Source organism: Dipteris shenzhenensis, chromosome 28 (assembly GCF_047967505.1).
Source record: "Dipteris shenzhenensis isolate YYH24624 ecotype China chromosome 28, Dip_SZ_1.0, whole genome shotgun sequence".
NCBI lineage: Eukaryota > Viridiplantae > Streptophyta > Polypodiopsida > Gleicheniales > Dipteridaceae > Dipteris > Dipteris shenzhenensis.
In genome coordinates this window covers 26,098,829-26,122,667 of record NC_141623.1, presented here as the reverse complement: position 1 = coordinate 26,122,667, position 23,839 = coordinate 26,098,829, and the positions used below count along the sequence as shown (strand labels likewise).

General features: G+C 41.7%; 1 protein-coding gene across 1 annotated transcript in view; it reads left to right on the top strand.

Moving 5' to 3' along the window:
• EMB3006 (embryo defective 3006) overlaps positions 1-6,759 on the top strand; it is a 78,544-nt gene extending 71,785 nt beyond the window's left edge. The window contains exons 5-8 of the mRNA XM_087399831.1: positions 4,915-4,988; positions 5,786-5,864; positions 6,009-6,110; positions 6,207-6,759. Of these exons, the coding sequence (XP_087255957.1) occupies positions 4,915-4,988; positions 5,786-5,864; positions 6,009-6,110; positions 6,207-6,251 (300 nt within the window). The 3' untranslated portion in view covers positions 6,252-6,759. The remainder of the gene's footprint in view (positions 1-4,914; positions 4,989-5,785; positions 5,865-6,008; positions 6,111-6,206) is intronic.
• Positions 6,760-23,839: the final 17,080 nt, after the last annotated feature.

Here is a 23,839-nt window from a genome sequence, read left to right as displayed (position 1 = left end):
TTGGTCCTTAGGATAGGTGGCCGAATCACCTTCCCATAAATGACCTCAAAGGGGGCTTTCCCTGTAGAGCTATGAACTGTATTATTGTAAGCGAACTCTACCAATGGTAGGTACTTTTCCCAGTCTTAACCTTGGTTACCCACGTAGCATTTCAACATATCCAATGATGTAGAATTTGCTACTTCACTTTGACCATCTATCTGGGGATGGAAAGAAGAAGAAAAATTCAGATTCGTCCCCACATTATCAAATAAAGCTCTCTACAATAGACTGATCATTCTGGGATCGCGATCACTGACAATGGACTTAGGCATACCATGGTGCTTAAAGATATGTGCCATGAAAGGCTTAGCCATATGATCAGCCTTTATGGTTTTACGAACCAGAATGAAATGAGCTTGCTTATTGAATAGTCCAAATCCCATCATTCCCTAACTTTGATCTTGGCAAATAAAAAATGAAGTCCATTGCAATACTTTCCCATGGGAAGAGGAATAAGTAGGCCAGGTGCCTTTCGTCTATCATGCTTCACTTTTTGACACGTAAGGCATTCAGTAACAATGTATATCTTTCCGCATCCCTGGCCAAAAGAAATACCTCTCTAGTGCTTGGGTTGTTGCTGTAATTCCTCTATGTCCAGCATAGGGAGGCGCATGGCATTCTTCCAAAATCTTTTTCCTCATCTCTTGGGTGATGCATAGGCAGTCATCTTTTATTAGATACCCATCTTTTAGGGAAGAGTGACTGGTGGACTGCCCCTCTTGCATTTGCTGTAAAATCTCAGCAAAATTTGGATCATTAGCATATTGCTCCCCCATGTCTTCTAGGTCCTGATGATAAGCAATAGTCACATTGTTGACCTGGGGTCTTCGGGACAAGGCATCTGCCACTCTATTCCCAACTCCTAGAGTATGGATAATCTGAAAATGATACATTGACAGCATGTTTGCCCATTTCATATGCTTCTCGGAGAGTTTTGTCTGAGTCAGGAAGCATCTCAGACTTTGGTGATCTGTTTTAATTGTAAAATCTGCACCCAAAAGATAATGCTTCCATGTATGGATGGCATGAATCACAGCCAGCAACTCTTTCTCATAGATTCCCAGATATCTCTCTGCATCCCGGAGTCTCCTACTCTCATAGGCTACTACATGACCATTCTGATGCAATGCAGCCCCAACACATTTCCCACAAGCATCACAATCTACCTCGAATGACTGATACAAATTTGGAACTATTAAGATTGGCTCTGTGGTCAGTCTCTCTTTGAGTGTGGTGAATGCTGTCTTTTGTGAAATTCCCCATCTGAAAGCTGCATTTTTCTTAGTAAGATCCTTCAACGAAATTTTTGGTCAAAGCCTTATTCTGTCATACTATCAGAAGTCAACGTATCCTCTCAGCACTTGACGAATACCTTACACTCAAGATGGTCATCTCCAAGGAAAGAGATGAATCAGGCTCTGATACCAAATGCACTCCTCCTACTACGTTCTGATTTTCTGTGCCATTCTTTCTCTCTCACTCTCTGTTTCTCTCTCCCTCACTCTACACACTACTAGGGCCCAGGACAACACTCGGGCTGGACCTCCCCGAAGGATTTTATTGCTCGAGAGAAAAATGAATACAAAAGTTCAGCGTAGAGCTATTGCTGCCAAAAAATCCAATCGTGAAAAATAATTTTTACAAAGAGCTCATGGCTCCATATTTTGGCAACATGCCAAGTGTCAAAATAATTAACTAAAATTTAGTACATGCCACAAAAGGGTAGTCTCTAGGGTCTTAGATGTTCCTTGGTCACACGAACATCCTCTGGTCGCTTGCTTAACTCCTTAGCGCTTGGGAAATCAACCCTTTTTAGTATCTACAACAATTAATTAAAGTGCACCACCATGGCATCCATTAATTATTAGCGCTTTTGCATGCAAATAATAGACTATGGACTAATCCTAGTCACAATGGGCGTCCCCGTTGAACACATGTGCTCACATAACAAATATATAAATATATATAAATATTTTTTTTGGTTGTCCGGATTCAGCACTCTTGATCATAATTAAGGGTGCTTTGACCAATGGTCGAGGCGCCTTAATTATGGCCAAGTCTCTTCAACCAAAGCTGGCACATCTCTCCAACCAAAGTTGGCACAACTTGGTTAACCGTAGTTAACCCTCTTGGCGCATGCCAAGTCTTGTTGATCGAAGTCAACACTCTCTGACCGTAGTCAACTCTGTGGTTCTTTGGTTAACTGCAATTAACCCTCTTGGTAAGAAACCAAGTCTCCCCGACCGAAATCAAGCTTGCTTGACCAGAGTCAAGTATCTTTGACTGTAGTCAATTCTTGGACCATTAAAAGAACTCTTTTGATCATAATTAACCTCGATGGAAAACTCTTTAATTGCCGGATACATGGTCAGAGCATTCAAAAGATGGAGCTCCACGAGGCGGTTCCTCTTGCTAGTCCGGATTGCCATTTCCCTATGGAGGATAGTGTGTGGGAGGTAGTAGCCAGTGTCACGGCGTGGAACATTTGGGTTGCTCGCTGTAGTCTAGTTACATTGCTTGCATGCTCTCCTAGAGCTTGAGTTGGCGTTCACAAGTAGTTGTAGCTTGAATGAGGAGATTTTGGACTACTTTTTGATTAGCCTTCTCCTTTAGTGCTAGCCTTTGTCATGGTTGAGTTTTCCCCTCACCTCCGGAGTGCTGACAGAAACTCAGTACGAAGACTTTGTATAAATGGATGCTCAAGTATGTGTGGGTGTGTAGATTTATATGTGTGAGCATATTTTTATACTATGGTCTACACCCACCGTTGGGCGTTGATGACGTCAATGGGAATGTCATAGTAGCTAGTCCTTGCTATGCGTGATGGAGTTTATGGTTTTCAATCTTTTAAGTGGCTATCGTGAGATTGAAAGTGCACTATGTTGTGTTTTTAGAGGATGAGTTGGGGAATGTTCCTGGATTCATCCAGTGTCACAAGAAACGTTTCTAGAAACGCGTTTCGAGATTTTGACAAACGTTTCATCTAGAAACGTGTAAAACTAGTTTATTTTATGTAAATAATAAAAATAGTATATTTTTTATTTAAAAATTTTCAAAAAAACTTTCACGTTTTGCACGTTTCTTAGAAACGTTTCGGGCGAAAACGTTACTTCACGTTTCTACTGCCCAAAATACGTTTTTTGGTGATAGAGGATTCATCTAGGTATATGCTTCTGCCGTATTAGCGGACATGCAAATTTCACCTTGTGAAGTTTTTGTCCAATTTGCGGCTTGCTGGTATTGTGATAATTCTTTCCATCTTAAATGGTGCGTTGCCCTATCAACTAGATTTAGATGCTCGTTTGGGAGAAACTAAAATGAAATTGTTTAGACTTCATGAGCAGTTGTAGCTTGAATGAAGAGATTTTGGACTACTTTTTGATTAGCCTTCTCCTTTAGTGCTAGCCTTCGTCATGGCTGAGTTTGCCCTTCACCTCCAGAGTGTCGACAGAAACTTAGTACGAAGACTTTGTATAAATGGATGCTCAAGTACGTGTGACCATCGTGAGATTGAAAGTGCACTATGTTGTGTTTTTAGAGGATGAGTTTGGGAATGTTCTTGGATTCATCTAGGTATATGCTTCTGTCGTTTTAGTGGACATGCAAATTTCACCTTGTGAAGTTTTCGTCCGAGTTGCGACTTGCTGTTATTGCGATAATTCTTTCTATCTTAAATGGTGCGTTGCCCTATCAACTAGATTTAGATGCTCGTTTGGGAGAGACTAAAATGAAATCGTTTAGACTTCACAAGCAGTGAGCATGCAAGAACTCATGATGAATTTATTGGCATCTATCAAGTACACCAAAAACAAAGATCACCCTGCCCTTGATGAACTTTATACCTAGATGACTCCAGGAACATTCCCAAACTCATCGTCTAAAAACACAACATAGTGCAGTTTTAATCTCACAATAGTCACTCATAATATTGAAAACCATCAACTCCACGCATAGCAAGGACTAGCTACTATGACATCCCCATTGACGTCATCAGCACCCAACAATCGGTGTAGACCATAGTATAAAAATATGCCCTCACACATACAAATCCACACACCCACACATACTTGAGCATCCATTTATACAAAGTCTTCGTACTGAGTTTCTGTCGGCACTCCGGAGGTGAAGGGCAAACTCAGCCATGACGAAGGCTAGCACTAAAGGAGAAGGCTAATCAAAATCCTTCAACTTTTGCGAACAAAGGAACTAAGGATATAAATTTGGTAAAAGAAAGCTGTCGGACTTGGTGTGAGGATGCATTTAACACAAGTGGACGAAGACAAATGCCTGTCATAGGTGCTACAAAAGCTGTTCAATGCCGTACAGAAAAAGGTGGAATACCTTCTTTAATAGAGGTTGGATCCCTAGATGTCACCCGAATGGGTCACATTTGGGCACCCTCAAGGTTGCTGCATCCTTTTGTGGTGGGTGCAAGAGAGGGAAAAGAGTCTGATCAGCTGGAAACTATGCTCTTGAAAGATGTTGGCAAAATGGAACTCGACATAGTGGAACTCTTTGATGAAGAGATTTGACTTCTTAGCATTCAAGTACAAGTTGTTAGCCTTGAGGAGCCCCATCCCCTGACAAAGGTCCTATGCTACTCCATGGTCTACAAAAATACCAAAATGTCATCTAAAAGCACGACGACGGACATAATGGTTAAAGTTTTGTTGTCTCCGCTTCAGTTCTAAAAATTTTAGCAATTAAGAATTACGTCCATGAAAGCAAGGCCGGAGGAAGGAGAAAGACTCCTCATTAAAAAAGCTTTCATGTTATGTCTGTTTTCTACAAGATAGGCTAGATGGAGAAGTATTTCTGTATTGATTAAGAGAAGTGTGCCAGTTTGTGTTGAAGTGAGTTGTTTGCAAACAGATTATGGACGCTCTGGACGATCTGGATAGGGTTGCTCTTGGGAAAGAGAAAGACAATGAAGACATACAACAAAGGTACAATGCTGAATGCTTTTCTGTTCTAATAACTGGAAGACTTGTTCTAATATGTCAGTACATTGTGCAGCTGCTTTTATCTTTAGTACAGGTTTCTGCAGAAGACTTGGCTTGGCATGGAGAACGTGTAATTCAGATCACTAGTAAATATATCATGAAACAGTACTCCTAGTTTTTAGAACAATCCTGCTTTGTATTGCACAAGATCTTCATGATGCTAATGCATCGTTTCATCAGTTGAATGCCGTTCAGCCATTTTTAAAAGTTGATGGAAGTCCTAGATACCATGTAATTTTTGGGTCATTCTCCCAGCAGTAAAAACTATCAGCAACAATGAATCCAGAGAGCTGTGCTTCCGTTATCATATTGCTCTAACAGGACCCGGGATCATATAATTCCTTTTTGGCTGCCACCCAATTATGGACTGCATCAATAGCAAAGTAAACCATTGCGCTCACAGTTTCATAAGCAAAAAAAGCAGAAAACCATGGTTCCATTATCAAATTGATCCGAAAGGACAGTCACCTCACAGTTCATTATTTCCCTGCCTGTCCCTATGGCACGTACACCCCCTCCTCCCACTTTCCTGTCCTTACTAAAAATTCTGCTCCACGTGTCCTCCGGTCCTCCTTTTGGCATTTACTTGCTTGCATAACTTCAGTCATCTTTCAGAAAAGAAGGCATTATAGGAAACTGAATGATTTTAAATACCACACGACAGACTAAATACGCTTGAAAATTGTCTGTTGATCAATGTGTTCCATAATCGTTTGTTTGTGTGTGTCATTTTCTGGCAGGATTAAGTCCGCATATAAAGAAGAGGCCATCAATAGCAAGCATAATGAGTTGAAACACCTGAAACAGACCCTTGAAAAGGTAGAAATCGGATCCTTGGTACTGTGGTGAAGTTCTCTTTCAAGAAGCATTGCGTTTCAATAGCTATGGTAATACTAATGTCGATTTGCTCTGTGGCTTTTCCTATAATGGGTGTTAATCAATCCAATCGTATCTTCTGACAAGGTCAATGAGCAAAATCACATCTCTGCAGTAAAGTTAAAAGCTCTTCAGGAGAGTGTAAGACGTTGTGATAGTACAGTCTCTGCCAATGGTGTGCTGGGAAAGGTATCATCTACTCGTTGACTTGCTGCATATTCAGCCAGTACTAGTACCTTCGCAAATGTTGGCTTACCTGAGTTCATTGATTTTGTTTCATGGCAGTTGAAAGATCTTAATTTCAAATCGATATCCACGAATCCTAAGTAAGTTCAAGAGTACATAGGGCTTCAAAAGTTTATGTGAACTACCTGGAAAGGGCTAAGTGTCAAATTGGCCTAGGCTGGATGATTGAAGCACATGTTGGAAGCACATGTTTCATGAACAGAGATTCTTATATCATGGATAACATTAAATCCTATCTGTATAGTAAGGCAGTTTAGAGGATTTTTCTTTCCACTGTGAGACACATGTTGCCTTTCAGTGTTTCTTGATCGTTTTAGGGCCCATGTCAACATTGCATCAGCTAGTTATTGCATCAGCTAGTTGATGGGATGAACAATTTTCATGGACGAAAAAAGTGATTCAAATTGACCTTGTGCTAAGGATCTTTCAAATGAGCATACCTTTCCAGGTCGTTCTTGAATCGTGATTACAATCTGCGCATCAATGTAGTGCAGTATTAGCTATTTAAGGATGTGCTAGCAATGTGGCTAATATGCTTAGGGCCTATTGCTACTAGATATAGTTAAGGACTAACAGAAATGTACATTCCCATTGGGATTCAAGGGAGTCTAGTTATGTTTAATCTCTTAATGGCATGCTTGGAAATTTAACTCTACAGAAACACGTTCTTTAAGGACCTTTTGGAGGGATTAACTTAAAGGTGGACACTACTTTAATCAAGCTTTTTGTTATGTATTTTTGAAGATCGGGACCGAGTAGAAACTATACAAGATGGGTACTCATTTGAAAGCCCTTGAAAGGAAGAAGCCATTGTAATTGTAAGCTTTGAGAATGGACATCACAACATAAAATATACCATTTTATGAAAAAAAAAGCTCTGAAATTTCTTGTTAAGACAAGTTTATGCATGACATAATGGATACCAATGGGAATGAATTGTGTTGTTAATAGTAAATAAACCGATATAGTTTTGTAAAGTTATTAACATATAGATAGTCGTAGATCGGAAAAGGCCCTTATATTGCTAATCGAGTAGTTAGCCTCGTCTTGAATTCCATGTCGTTTAACTCAAGGCCTTGTTGCTTGCGAGGTTTTCCTCCTCATCATGAGTATTTTAGAATATCCTCACAACTATTGTAAGCTTAATGTAAAACCTTGAATCTTGTGAGGTAGTAAGTGTAGCACAAAAAAAAATCTAGTTTTAAAGACCTTGATAGTGTTGCTAGAATTAAGGTGTAAAAGGAGAATAACCCTCCCCTCCCAGAAATCTCACATTTGACACGGTAGCTCTATTTCCCTAAGCATTCCAAATTATTAATATACTTGAGCATTTAAGACATTGATTTCTTGGAGATTATTTAAGGCTTAAGTCTTGAATGGAGAAAGTGATGGAGCTTCCATAAGCTCATTATTATGCACATCCCAAGAATAGGGCTAGAACACAAAGCAAGGTTGTCGGCCCTTAAATCCCATGAATGTTGCATTGTACTTGATACCTCCAAGGACCATGTCTTAAGTTCCAACTACTCCTTGGGAAAACCACAAGGACCAATCATGCTTGTCTTTGAATCTTTTCGAATTCAAAAATTTGCATGCAAGTGCATGCGCCCCTCAGACGCTTCTCACCCAACTGTCTCCCACCCTTGTTGCCTCTCTCTCAGCTTGTAGTCACTTGCCCCACCCACCTCCCACCTTCATCTCACTCTGCCTCTCCAAGTGGCACCAAGCAATAGAAATAGCACAAAAGTCATCGACCAAAGTAGTTGTCAGCAATACAAACAAGTTCAAAAAGAAAGTGTTGCCACAAAGCTCCAATAAGCGAGTAGCAGTAGGACAAGCAAAGTTCAATTCTATTTGACAAGCTCTAGGTTCTCGAGTTTAGTTTGCAAGGCATTTCTTTTTCTCAGCTCTACAAAGCTCAAAGTTCCCATCCCCACCTTGGGTTGGGTTGGACCCCTTGGCCCAACTTGGGGGTTCGTTATACCATTGGGGTACTCAAATTTAAACAAGCCAATATGGAGCTTCCCAAGATGAAGCCGTTTGTCACTTCAATTCCATTAAGCAAGCCCTCATATTTTGCCATTGTTGCATTATTGACACCCACTCCTTATGCAAAGACTCATTTCAGACAAAGGATCATCTCAAACCCACAATAGCAAATTTATTACTTGCACCAAGAAACTAGAGAGGTCAAGCTTCAACTTGCAACCCTTGGGAGGAAAGTGCAGGATATGGAGAGTAAGGAAATTATTCCAACAAGAAATTAGAGAGCTCAAGCTTCGCTTGCAGCCCTTGGGAGGAAAGTGTAGGATATGGAGAGTAGTGGAAAGAAGGAAATTATTGCAGAGGTCATGCATAAATGTAATGCATCTCTACCGGCACCAATACTTGTCTCCACGGTTAAGGATATGATCACCAATCAAATGAGCTCAATCAAGCAATAAATGGTTGCTGCTGATGCAAGCAACAAAGTCAATAGAGAAGATCTCTATGTGAAGGTAAATATTGATGGTTTATGAGCCTTGGTGCTTGAGAGGCTGCTCTAATAGTATTAGGATTTTGGATTCCTTGTATGTAGAGGAGGGTCTCATAGAGGCATTGAAAAAGATTTGGGTGTCTCATATGTAGGGTGGAGTGCCATCTCCTTCGATTGTGGGAGTAGCCCTCTCTGGTATTTGTGAAATAATCATTTTATCGCTAGTACCAAGAGACATGTTGTTTTTCAGACGGGAGGTTGGCCTTCATCAATAGTTAGCAGCCCTGCAAAGGGAAGAACAAAAGCAGCCTATAGATGCTTGGTCAAATAAACAATTCTTCTCTACTTTTGATGGTACAGAAAGTGTTTTTCAGCTTATTAACTCCAATGGGGTTTTTAAATCATGTCATGATGATGTCTTACATATTGTTATTGATTTTTATATGCCAGACAGAGAGTTTGACAAGCTATTCTAGCATTGGTGAAACTAGCTATGAGAGTATTACTTGATGCACCTTTCACCAATGTGGAATTTAGGATTTCACTTCTTGACACCCTTCTTTTTCATTGCTTTTTGGGACATGGTTGGGGACCATGTTACCTCAACCCTGCATAGTATTTGGGACTCTACTACTATACCTGTTTCGATTATAGAGGGTCTTATTCATCTTATTCCAAACGGGGTTGTAGAAGCTTGGCTTCCTAATGAAGACCAATCACTCTTTTGGGCACTTTTTAGAAGGTTTTGGCCAAAACTATCAGTTTGAATTTGCAGCCCCTTCTTCTCTCTCTTATTCATGATACGTAGATGGGGTTTGTGTTGGCCAAAGCATTTCTATTAATATTTTTTAATTTAGAAGTCTTTGAAATGGGCTATATAGAGGTTAGACATTCCAGTTTTCGATTCCAAGAAAGCTTATGATAGAGCCAATTGAGGTTTCATGGAGTGTACCCTTTTATGCTTTGGCTTTTTGGATGCTTAGATCAGAGGTGTCTCTTTATTGTACATATCTACCCATACCATGTGCTTATTAGAGGGGATGGGGGAGAGGTTTTAGATTTCTAGATCAGGCCCTCTTGCCTCTTTCTTATATTTGTTTGTGTGGTTGAAGTAATGAGCATCTTCTTGAGATCTCAAGCTGACATTATTGGCCTGAGACTTCCCCTGAAATAGGATGAGGAGGTCTTGGACAATGGGCTTGCTGCTTTGAGCTACGCTCAACCCACTTTTCGCCCTAGTCCAAACCAGAAGCTCAATTCCCAGCTCCCACTCCATAATAGGACCCCGACAGGAGGATCCATCTAGCTTCAAAGGGACAAAAAGCTTGGACGAGGAGATGGAAGACCCTGCAGGTTCAAGGGCTTCCGAAGTCCCCTTCACTAATGTGGCCTCTCCCAACTCTCCTGCTCCTTCGGTAGCATCCAGGTTAAGAGGTACATTCTCCAATATGTTTGGACGTTTAGGCCGAACAGAGTCGAAAGACATGGAGAACCCCTTCATCGGCATGTCAGTGGGAAGGGAAGGTCAACAACAACCAGCTCCTGAAAGGCAAACCACCTTTGTAGACCCAGGACCCACCTCCTTCGCAAGGCACCCCCAATTGGAGCACATGGAGGATGAAGATCCATGGATGAGGGACTTTCAAGGACAAGACCTTAGCTAAGGAGATGTGAGAGGCTCTCAAGGAGGCGTGTCTTATGACCCCCAACCTTCCCAATGCCATGGACCTTCACCAACTATGTGGACCCACAAGTTCCACCCTATCGCCCAATGCATGGAGCCTCCATGCCAATGACCCACCTCTTCCAGGAGTGTTGTCATTGTTTCTCCCAAGTGTAGGTTCCGAGGGTGTTGGTGATCTACAATCGTGTCGTTGCTCATTGTAGCATAGGTGTTCACAAGTGTAGCATAGGTCCTCAGGTCGTGTTCCAAAAAGAGGTGTAGGCTAAAGCATGGAAAACAGATCTCATGTGCGCATGGATGAGAAAGAGAGCTTGATCATAACGATTGATGGAGGCTCTCGCCTCCACAGGAGTTCAAGGGTTTAGAAGGGGATTTCAAGGTTCGAAAGGGGGACAAGGTTGAGAGATCTAACTAGGAGTTCCAGGGTTCAGAGGGGGTTGCAATGTTTAGGAGGAGTCCAAGGTTGAGGAGTGGAGAGCTAGTCTCCTTCGCGGATTCGAGGGGTAAGGGTTGAGGAGGAGGGACAAGGAAGGAGGAGGAAGAGGGATGAGAGTGGAGGAGGGAGGAGGAGAAGGAGGAGGGAGGAGGAGGAGGGAGGAAGGAGGAGAAGCGAGAAAGGAGGAGGAAGGAGGAGGAAGAGGGAGTACAAGGGTAAGGGCATGCTAGAACATGATAGTGTAAGAGAGCATGGACACAATGGAGATCAATCACATGAACACAATAGTGAGCTTGAACACTGAACCTAAAAGAGTGGGAGCTTTATTCCATTGACAGATATTTATACATGCTGGTCTCTACACAATTTGTAGGTACCTATGTGGTGGGACCTCTTTTGTAGGAGACCTTTTGGACAGGAGTCCCTCCACTTTTGGGGGGGACCTTTTGGGTCTCTACACAAAGTGGGGGGACCTCCAAAGTGTAGGCTTTTAGTCTTTCTTTCTCTAGATTTAGTATTTCTCTCTTTAGATTCTGATTTTGCAAGTATGATTGGATATTTTCTAGAGAGGATTTTGGCTATCCTCATCCTTAAAGATTTATCATACCATCTTAGATATTACAAGAGGAGCTTTGCCGCTACTCTACACACACAATACTCTCATAGTTGTTGTTCTAGACTTGCCACCCGGTTAACGACTCCCCTATACCGATTTGATTACCCGTCCTTGGGTTATGGTTGAGTCTGCGAATGATGATGTGCTTCGGTTGTCTTCACCCAATGAGTATGGTAAAGATGGCGGCAGTGATAGATGGAGTGAGCTTGTTGTCAATTATTTCATTGTAATCCATGAACACCATAGATTGCTTGCTCAATTTTTAAGAAGCCAATGTCAACCATTTGCTTGAACAAACACACATAACGCCCTTCAAGAGATATGTCTCTTTGAAAGAGGCAACTTCTTGTTTGAGAATCTATCTGTTGATTTGGATTGAAGTTGAGGTTGGGCAAATGGTCATCAATGGTGAGTGACACCTCCAGGATTACTACTAAGGCTTCACTGTATTTTGCACTTTGCTTGAGTGTTTTGTCATATCTGCCTTGCATAATTGATGCATGTTTTTGTCCAAGGCTCTGATGAGTGTTTGTTGGCTTGTCCATTTGATTTAAGAGTTTCTATTGATTAACGGCCAATTGCAAGAAGCATCTGCACTATCTGGATCATGATGATTGGCATCCCACCGGTAGCGACGGGGTACCACATCAAATGTGGAATGTGTTTGACAGGAAGATGGAGCTTGTAAGTATTCAAAGAGGTACTTTTCATTGAGCAGCTTTGGTCTACGCCAAGCAGGCTGTGGCTCCAATTTGTTGCTGATGTCTGGAGTGATTTGTGCTTGGCGGATACTCATTGAAATTCCAGAGAGGTCCCATCCTCCTCTTGACTCCATTTCTTGGGTATTGCCTTCAAAAGTCACCAATGGGATTACCGAGCATGGGAATCCTATCTGTATCTTGTTGCAACTCCCGTGTGGATGCGCAAATTGGATTATCCAATTCTTAAAGCTCATTGATGGAACCTTTAGTGGTGTCTTCCATTGAAAACTCAAGGGAGATTGGAGGATTATGTGGTCTTGGGGGAGAGGAAGAGATTATAGTGGAAAAGCTTGAGGTCGAAGCAGATAGTGAATTTGAGAAGGTAGAAGTAGGGATGTTGATGGAGAGTGGAGTGAGAGCAGGGCAAATTGATTTAGCTACTTGATAGTCCTCAAGATGGATTGTCAAGTTTTGGAAAAAAGTTAGGTGTAAGTGGATGATAGGAGTTAGTTTCTTGGATTAGGCGATAGTATTGAGAGGCATGGGCAAAGAGGCATGGCAAGGAAAATGGGTTAGCATGGAGTTCTAGAAAGGTATGGAGATAGTACTGGAGTTAGGGAGGGATGTGAGTAGATCAGAATAGAGAGTGGCAAGATAAGGGAGATTAGATTGAAGGTAGACCACATATTCCTCTGGTAGATCCTTGTCACTTCCGGTAGGCATTGACAGCTTTAATGTTGGATTTTTCTAGGAGTTATATCCCATGGAAGTTGTTGGTGATTGTTGTAATAAGGGTAGGAGTCCGGCTACTACCCAAAGAGGGGACCTTCCCATCAAGCATTCATATAGTAGTATTGCATCAGCCTTTAGCCATATGAGATTTGCATGCATTGAGAGACAGAACACATTCTTCTCATCTTCATCCATATGCTGGCATAGATCTCGGAGAGTCTTTGTGCTTAATGGTCTGGTCCAGTCAAGACCAGATACTGCAAGTAACATTTTGATTTGCAAGTGTTTCCACATTATGCATACTCTTCCTTCAAGGTGATCCTCTTGCTGGAGGATTGCAATAAGCTCTTGGTATAATGTAGTGATGCCCTGTAGCAAAAGATCTTGTGCTGACCCCTCCGTATAGTCATCAGATTAACCTAGTAGTTGAATTTCCAACTTGGAAATTATTGCCTTTTGATTTTGCCACTCATGCACTTGTCTTTATACTTACCCAGTGTGGAGGTGTGTGCAAGCTTTAGACTATTGAATTGCTGAGCTGCTTTTGGATGCCCTGGAAATTGATCAATAAGCACGTTTTGCTCTTGAGCATCCAGTTCTGCTTTGGTGTTCACAAGTATCTCTCTTGATGCTAGGCATTCCTTCTCTAGTGCTTGAATTTGACGTTTATCTTCTTTGAGGCTACTCTGCAACTCATTATTTGTGTCTAATGTGGCATGGAGTTGATCCTCTTCAAGTAGTAATCTTTCATTTAAGTGCACCATTTCCTTCTTGATATCATCACAAGTGGCTTGCATTTGGGAGAGGGATAACTCGACCTTTTCCTTTTGGTTCAAGGTATTAGATAGTTGTAGGTGTTTTTCTTGGAGAAAACCGTGGCTTGTAGGGCATCCTTTCTACTTTCTACTAGAGCATTTTGTGCAAGTAGTTGTTGTTGCATTTGTTCTACCATGATTTCCTTGAGCTTAATAATTTCAATATCGGCACTTTGCAACTTGGTTTGGAGTGATGGGAGCATCTGTCTTTCCATTTCTCTTTCCTGCTCATCTGACGCCATGGTAGCAAATAATTGAGACCATTGTTATGACTGTTGGCTGTGATGTTGTATGATCTAGAATGTGTTATGGCCTTGTTTGTATTGGACATACAGTTGACTCCCATGTGCCCATGTGGAATTTTTATCTATTTCTTGAACAGTAGTCTGTTGAAAGGTTCCACCAGAGATATTTGGGGGTTGCATGACAAAATATGAAGAGGGGAGAGTAGAAGAGTGGAGATGAGGAGAGAGGGCACAGCTAGAGAGCACACCACAAATGACTAACTATACAGTAGATTTAGTTTAAAAAATAGAATATATACAAACTTATTTAGGGTTAGGGTTAGGGCATCTAACCCTTGCCTTTATAGCACTCTATAAGGTTAGTGCTATGCACATATGATCACATCATGGTGCTATGCACACGTGATCTCATGATGTTGAGCATGAACTCTCAACACCTTCCCTCAAGATCAACATCATGAAGTAGGCCTTCCCTCAAGATGATGATTCTAGGGAATCGAAGAGAGACTGAACATTACGTTCCATCAGACCCCTCTAATGGGAATGTCCTTCCTCTGTATCGAAACAAGAGCTAGTCGGTGTTTCTCGAAAAGCTCTTTACCGAGTGGTTTGGTCAAGATGTCTACAACATTTTCATTGCTATCACAATGCTACAATGTGATGTCACCAAGTAACACTCTTTCTCTAATGAAGTGCTCTCTGACATCAATGTGCTTTGTCTTGGAGTGGTATACTGGATTATTGGCCAATGCTTGAGCCGATTAATTATCACAATATATTGTTGTTGGCTTTGACTCATCAAAGTAGTCTATTTCTGACAATAGTCTTGTGAGCCATATAGCTTCACATGCACCTATAGTGAGTGCTCTATATTCTGCTTCAGTCGAAGACAAAGAAATAGTTGGCTATTTGTTTGACAACCATGATATAGCACCTTGACCAAGGAAAAATGCATATCCCTATGTCAATCTCCTGGTCTCATGATCTGACATAGTCACTATCACAGTATCCATGCAACTGTGGATGACTTCCTCTGTATTCTATCCCAAACTGTCTTGTACCTCTAATGTATCTCAAGACTCTTTTGGCTGCATTTCAGTGCAGCTGTTTTGGATTTGCCATAAACTGTGCAAGTGAACTTACTGCATAACAAATATCTGGCCGTGTGATAGTCAGATATATAAGAGATCCGATGAGTTTCCTATAGTACCTGTCATTGACTATAGGCTTTTGTGAATCTTTAGTAAGTTTCAAACTCTGTTCCATGGGAGTGGCTGTAATCTTGCAATCTGCCATATGAAACTTCTTCGAGAGACTGTCAACATACTTGAACTGACTCATGAATGTGCTATCTGAATCTCTCCAAAACTCAATTCCAAGACAATAGTGCATAAGTCCAAGATCTTTCATGTCGAACTCTGCAGATAAGTCTTGTTTCAATTTTCTGATGAAGCTATCCTTGCTTTCGGTCACAATCAGATCATCTACATACAAAAGTGCAATAGTAATGTCTTCCCCTTGAACTTTGTAGTAGAGAGTATGATCTGCATTGGATTTCATGTATCCCAGATTAGCAAAATACTTGTCAATTCTACTTTACCATCTTCTGGGTACTTGCTTTAAGCCATAGAGACTTTTCTTGAGATGGCAAACCTTATGCTCTTTTCCTGGTTCAACATAACCTGCTAGTTGTTGCATGTAGACTTCCTCGTCTAAATAACCATTGAGAAATGCATTCTTGACGTCGAGCTGGTACACATTCCATCTGTTGAGTGTCACTAGTGATATCAAGAAGCGTATGGAATCCATCTTTGCTACTAGAGCATAAGTCTCATCATAATCCTAACCATATTGCTATGCAAATCCTTTTGCAACTAGTCTGGCTTTGTATCTTTGAATACTTCCTTCTGGATTGTACTTCACTTTGTATACCCATTTGTTTGCTATGGCCTTCTTTCCTAGTGGAAGGTCGCATAATTCCCAAGTATTATTCTTATACAAAGCATCCATTTCTTCATTCATAGCAGTTTGCCATTCTGGCTTGTCTACTGCATCTTCGAAGTACACTAGCTCTTCTGTAGCCATGATGGTAGTCATAAGAGCATGTTCATTTGCAAAATGACTATGACTAGAATGTCCACCACGATGATTTCCTCATTCCCTCGATTGCTATTGGATTGACCGCCTTGGTCGTACTACTTCTTGCGACAATCTCTTTCATAGTGTCCAAACTTGTGATAGTAGTTGCACTAGATGTTTGACACATTGGTGGATGCATTCCCTCATCCTTGGAATCTTTCTCGGTTGGAATGATTTCCTCTTTGTTGATTCTGATGTTGCTAAGGATGATGTTGATGCTGATTCTGACTTTGTTGATGATGACTACTTTTCTAGAATGCTCTGCCTTTGCCTCTGCTTCTATCGGAAGCTGTGAACCAATCATTAGAATGACCTTTACATGCTTGAATGGCCTGAGTCCTGAGTTCTTTACTAAGTAAGACTGCTGATTGGAGTTCTTCCAGTGTCAGAATTTACTGTTGAATGGCAATACTCTAGACTAGATTCTTGTATCCCTCTCTAGTCCAGTCAAGATGACTTGAACCATTTCTACTGGGTTCATGGTCTCTTCTACTACTGCAAGTTGATTGTTGTAGTCTTTTATCCAGAGTACATAAGCATGACTGGTTTTGTTGCTGTTGTGGAAACTCTGGTTGATCTAGTTTCTCAGTGTGAGAATCCATTCTTTCTATGTCGTGACTGTGTTGATCTGTCCTAGCATGACATCTTGCACATTCTGCTTGATCAGATGATATGCGTACTGGTCTTTCTTATCCCATTCTGCTTGAGCTCGAGCAATGGCAGGATGATCTACTATAGGTGCGAAAATTGTTTGTATAGCTACAGATCACATTGTAGATCCCACTACTGGTGCTATGACAACAGGTGAAGTAGAGCTACTGGTGGCTAGATCGTCCAATGGTCTAGGTGTAGACCCATCAATATACTCCCATTTGTCCTGAAGTTCAATAATGGTCTCCATTTGGTATTTCCATGTGCTTTAATTGGAGTTGTCTAACTTAGCAGATGCCTCCAGATTGAGGTTGCTAGTCGTAGACATGGTGCAAAAAATGTACTCAAAGTGTCGTGAAAATATCTGTATGAATCAACTGCAAAACACTGAATGTGCCAAGTAAAATCTGAATTGCCGGTGAAGATAGAACTACAATATATAAAATCTGATGTGTATTACAAGGCTTGTGGCAAATGATGCCGGGAATAGCCAAGAGGCTTTACAAGGCTGAAATGATGTGCACAATGCCGTGAAATAGCCGAATAGGCTTTACAATGATGGCATGTGTGTGTGAAATCAAATCATGTGCTATCTACCCACTAAACAATTGGCAATGCCTCTGAACTCTTTGAAGTCTACTCACTGAACTGATGTACGTTAGGTTTCAGGTAATGTAATGATGTGAAACCGTATGTGAGCATATGGATTGACTCCGAGAAGGTACTAGCCAAGAATTTCGGGCATGGCTTAGATTGGCAACCTGGGGAGATTCAAAGCATCCCCTCTATGGCGATCTAGTCTACTCTGATCGAGATCTATACCACCGTTGATCGATGAAAGAACAGCAAATAATTCCCTTTCTTTTGTTCTTTTTAAGTGTTGGGTCATATGCGTCGATGTAGAGACTGATGTGAGTGTAGGAGGTGGATTTGTCGGTGAGGCCAAAAAGTGAGTGATACTTATGTCAAAATGTGCGCGTGATGTAACTTAGCAGATGCCTCTAGATTGAGGTTGCTAGTCGTAGACATGGTGCAAAAAATGTACTCAAAGTGTCGTGAAAATATCTGTATGAATCAATTGCAAAACACTGACTGTGCCAAGTGAAATCTGAATTGTCGGTGAAGATAGAACTACAATATATAAAATCTGATCTGTATTACAAGGCTTGGGGCAAATGATGCCGGGAATAGCCAAGAGGCTTTACAAGGCTGAAATGATGTGCACAATGCCGTGAAATAGCCGAATAGGCTTTACAATGATGGCATGTGTGTGTGAAATCAAATCATGTGATATTTGCCCACTGAACAATTGGTAATGCCTCTAAACTCTCTGAAGTTTACTCACTGAACTGATGTACATCAGGTTTCAGGTAATGTAATGATGTGAAACCGTATGTGAGAGTATGGATTGACTCGGAGAAGGTACTAGTCGAGAATTTCGAGCATGGCTTAGATTGGAAACTTGGGGAGATTCAAAGCATCCCCTCTATGGTGATCTAGTCTACTCTGATCGAGATCTATACCACCGTCGATCGATGAAAGAACAACAAATAATTCCTTTTCTTTTGTTCTTTTTAAGTGTTGGGTCAGATGCATCGATGTAGAGACTGATGTGAGTGTAGGAAGTGGATTTGTCGGTGAGGACAAAAAGTGAGTGATACTTATGTTAAAATGTGCGCGTGATGTGACGAGCGAGAAGAGCAAAAATCGAGCGACTTTCCTTTTTTAGAGCACCCTCAAATTCTTCTTGGATCAAGAGATACGACTTGATCTAGGTGGAGGGGCAAAAGGAGTGCAAATGTGTGTGCTTAATGATGATGTGTCACTGTGGGTCACATGCAGTGATGATGTGGCATTGTGCCTAGCAAGAGGTGTGCCTGTGGAGCCCTATGCTAAGGTGGTAGGAGTGTCACATGCAGTGACTGTGGAGCACTGTGTGTGCTTGCAGATGGATAACTAAGTCTATCAGGGCACTGCCATGTAGCAATGATGAGGTGGTAGGTGAGGTGGCAATGATGACTCAGCTTTGACTAGTCAAATATTGATTGGTCAACTATTGACTGATGAGGTGGCTGAAATGACTGGACAGGTGAGGATGAGAGTGCCATGTGTTAACTGTGGATAAGGTTGCCCATGTGGCACAGTCTTCACCAGACTTCTTAACTCCTGGTTGCTCTAATCACTCGATCTCTCAATCACTCAGAGGAGCTTTGGTTGAGTGTTGGCTTTGGGAGCATTTGGCAGTGGTCGTTTGCTTGAAAATGATGCCTTGTAGTAGGCTGTGAGGCTTATGAGCTTGAGTAGGGCATAGCGCCATGGAGTAGTTGTTGATGGAGTCGACAAAGGCCGTTTGAAGATGATTGGTGATGGAAGCGGCTGTTGTAGGAGCTGTTTGGTGCAGGACTAAATAAGTAGAAGCTCACTAGGTCTCCTTTGAAGGTTGGTTGTGTCTTTAGTTGTAGTTTAGGCTAAAGCAAACTGTGGGAAGCCACCTACTTGTATGCCTTTGGAGATGCTGTGCCTTATGAGACCATTGACATCACAACCTCAAAAAATATGTGATGCAGAAGCTAAAAAATGGCTGTAGGAACGTTTCTCTAGTAGGAAAGAACTAAAATCTCTCCGAAATCTTCAAAAAGGTTACTCAATCACACTCATTCTCACAGAATGTACCTAAATCTCTCTCTTAAAGAACTCTCTCACAATTTCTCAATGATAGAATGGAAACAAATGACTTGAAATTTTCTATCAATGAACGGCATTTTTCTCTCACGAAAGAGAAAACTCGATCTCTCAAACTATCACACTCTCTCTTACTCTCACATATGGATTGCAATGCCTTAGCGAAAGGTAAGGAAGCTCTGATACCATTACAAAATATGAAGAGGGGAGAGGAGAAGAGTGGAGATGAGGAGAGAGGGCACAGCTAGAGAGCACGCCACAAATGACTAACTGTACACTAGATTTAGTTGAAAAATAGAATATATACAAACCCATTTAGGGTTAGGGTTAGGGCATCTAACCCTTTTCTTTATAGCACTCTATAAGGTTAGTGATATGCACATATGATCACATGATGGTGCTATGCACACGTGATCACATGACGTTGAGCGTGAACTCTCAACATGTGACTCTAGAGTCACGGAGTCATCAACGTTGGTGACTTCTGATTCTTAGAGAGGCATGCTATTTGGCTCACTTACAAAGTCATTATGTGACATGGTATCCTCTTGGATTTCCACGCTCGAGTCCTTCTCTGTTGTGGGAGCAATACTAAACTGAGTTGCAAGATTATTTGGTAGAGTTCCACATTTTCCTTCTCTGGAATTTGTTCGGATTGTTGCCCATCCATGTTATCTGCATTGAGAGTAGGTGGAGGGTCTAATTCCTATTCTGGCGATAATATCAATGTTTCAAAGTCCTCTATATCTTGTGCTGAGAGGGGTGTAGATTCTTCCTCTTGCTCTATTGTAAACCCAAAAAACTCTTACACTCCTTCGTAGAGCAAAACTACAAGACTGGGCTCAACACATATCCTTGCTGCTAACCAATTATGTATCCACTACACATAGAAGCAAAAGCTACATTTCCTGAATCTTAGCCTGGGGGAAAGGGATATGATGCTAGTGGTGCTTGAGAGGATCCCTGAGGGGTGGCCTTCAAATAAATCTTGAATCTCAAAGAATCTTGCATCCAAATGTTTCTTTGGATATTCTTCTTATGCTTCTGGAAATGAGAAAGCCTCCGACAAAGTGGCTCTACTGAGGTAGATCTATAAGGGTTTTTCTTTATATGTTATTGTGCCATACTTATCTTTCTCCAACTCTCTGCTTTTATATGATGTTATGAATTGACAAATGTATTGTCATAGCAGGTGTTGGTAAGAAGGATTTTAGCTTCTCAAAAAGACTTCCTAGTCCCTTTCACTACAAGAAGTTATAAGCATTGGGTGACATGGCAAATGTTGAGACTAGTGGCCATACAAGCTATATTGTTTCATCTATTGGTTGCTAGCTCTTTGTTGGTTTGGTCATCAAGGTGTTCTGCACCTGCATCTTGCATAGTCAATTGCTCTGCCTCAATTTCTCCTAACTCTAGGATCCTTAGGTTTTGTAGCATATCTTTGCATTTATTTGCTCATCAGCATCACTGTTTAGAACCACTAGCTGTGGTCATTTTGGTGCTAACCCCTGGGTTAGTGATTCTGGATCGTGTGCTTCTTCAGGTTGGTAATTTGAGGAGGGTTGTTGAGGTTGAGGCTTGGGCCATTTGGCATGGTGTCGCCTTGTTGATGGCATTGTAGGCCTTTTTCCCATCTTATTGGACTGTCTTCACCTTGGCATTTCACACATGAATCAGGTCCCAGTTTGATAGTGCTAATATAGTGCCATGTGCTAAGAGTGCCTATTTCTTTTGTGAGTGGCTAATGCATTTTACTCTTTTTGTGATGAGGGTGCCGTGTGTGTGGATCAAAACAAGTATCTCTTGGGGCTTTTATTTGTGCAATTTATTCATGGTGCTCAAAATGTATGGGTGTGCTATACATGACTAGTGAGGTGGGCATTCCTCCTATATGCTTAATTTGCTAAGGGAATCATAGGGCAGCTAGGACTCAGGCCATCACCTTTGAGACCTAGGTTTAAATCGATTGAAACTACCTATATGTGTGAAGGCCTACATATGCTAGTCAGTGCTCGTGCTACAATCTAGTCCTAACTATGGAAGACTTGGGGCCCCCAAATCTTGATTATTGTTCGGGATGGCTTGCATGTTGATGTAGTAGCGCTTCAAGCGGCTCCCATGTATTATTGTTGTGAACTAGACTCCACCCAGTGTTTCTAGCAGCCCAACTCCAATGGGGTTCATTTTTTTGACTCTATAAGGTCCTTGACCTAGAAATTTGAGCTTGCCCTTATGGACTTTGGTATTGTACAACAAAACCAGGTCATCTTCCTTGATGTCCTTGTCTTTGAGGTTTCTATCAAACCATGCCTTCTTTCTTCATTTTTATGTTGTCATAGCATGGTAGGCAACTAATTTGGTCTCTGTATGCTTCTCTAATTGGTAGACATTAGGGGAGAATTGGGGTCTCCAAAGGGCCCCCAGTTAGTGTTTCCTAATTTCAAGGGATTAGTGAGGTATTTGAGGTGTACCAATGGGAGTGCTCCTTTTTGTGGGGCAATGCCATGTTGAGGTGGAGGGTGGGCAGACCTACAAACAGTCCCTATTGGCTACTCCTCTTACAACGGGGACCACTCAAACGATCCCCCTCCCCCTCAACCCATGCTTGACCCTTCTCCCATATGCACCTCCCCCAAACAAACCTACAAGTCATTCAAGAGGCGGTGGGCCCTTCTGGGCAAATTTTTCCCCCCTCTCAGCTTGTTACAGGCCTGCCCCCTACTCTTCTCTAGTCCAACTCCATTCTCCCTCCATTTTTCAAACGTGGGAACTCATTTGGCATCTTCTATGCCCCCTCCTGCTCTGGTCCATTAGTTTCTCCCTCTCCAGCAGCTCCTATAGTAGTTGCTCATTCTCTCTCCACTCCTAGCTATAGCACCTCCTACAACAGTAGCTGCTCATTCCCCTCTACTCTTTCTTCCTCCATTCCTAGCTACAGTACTTGCTGTAGTGGCTGCTCATCCCCCTCTGCTCTTTCTCCCTCCATTCCTAGCTACAACACCTCCTAGAGTAGCTGCTCATCCCCTCTACTCTTTCTCCCTCCATTCCTAGCTACAGCACCTCTTGGAGCTTCTCTCAAGCTCTAGTTGCACCCTTTGTACCTTCTCCCTCTCTCTCCCTCTATCGGAGCTGCTCTCTCCCTCCAAGCTGCACTTTCTAGTCCACTATTGCTGTTGTGACCTCTGTTCAAGCATGGTGAGGAGATCATACATGTACTCTATGTCCCACAGGAGCAAAAATGCACTAGGTTAATGGGTGCTTTGCACCTACAGCTTGAATGATTGGATAGTCATGAGAGGATCTGCCAAGGGTCCACATAAGCTTCCCAAGAGCAAAAGAGGTGATCTTTTGCATGAATGGAAGGGTTGCATCATGAAGTTCAAGCTTGGGAAGAAAGGATTGCTTGCAAAGGTGCAACACATCTACATGGGGAAGGACATGCACCTTCCCAATCAATTAACAATACCATCGCATTGTAAGTCTGCATTTTGTGTAAGATTTTGAAGTGTAATGAGTCATCTTGAAATTGTATTTTGAAATAGAACCAATGTAATGAGTCAGTTTGAAATTGTATTTTGAAATAGCACTTATGCACAACAGATGTATTTCCTTCAGACTTTGAGGAGTGGGAACCAGTCGAGTGCTTCTTATGTAAGTTTACTACCATTCATGAGGATTTAGGAAGGCAAATGCATGCTGGAGAGAAGTCCTCTGCTTTGAAATAGATAAATATCTATTGGTATAATGCCAAGTACATTACTCCAAGGATGGCATCAAGCTATGGCCATCTTCAATGCATTGCAACACCACAACTTGAAGACATGGATTGCAGCATGGTGGACATAAGAACAATGCAATCATACAAGGAAAAGATTGCAAAGGATGTGGGCATGGCCATGAAGTTTACATTTGGCTCTAAATGGGTAAGGTTGTCTTGGTTTATGCCTCTGCACATTTTTGCTTCTTGTTTTCATAATATCCAGATGCACAGAACAAAAACCATGTGGTCATGCAAGTGCCTACATGAGAATGCCCTTGAGGAATTGCTTGGGGTGAATTGGGGAAGCAGATCAGGTGAACAAAGGGTGATCTATTTCAATGCCATGTATGTAAGGACAATGTGGTTGTCAAGTACCACATCTCCCGCCAAATGTTATATTTTGCTTTCCAATATAGGCACTAGAAGAAAATAGGTGGCAATTGGCTCCCCCTTGACTCTAATGATGATGATAATACGGGGGTAAGTTTATGTATTGGTTCTCATTTAGGAGATGTCAAGAATGTGACTGTCACGTCACAGTGGACTCTCAAGGACATGGGGAACACCTATGGGTCATGGAGGATGGCATGTCTGAGTCCTTTCACTTTACCTTAAATGGTGAAAAGGTAGGAAAGTGTGCAGAGAAGCTCGTGCATAGTGCCACTTTTATCCCTCCTGCAATATTAAAGATTGTCTAGAAAATGTGGGGTGGAACAATTGTGGATTTTGACATTT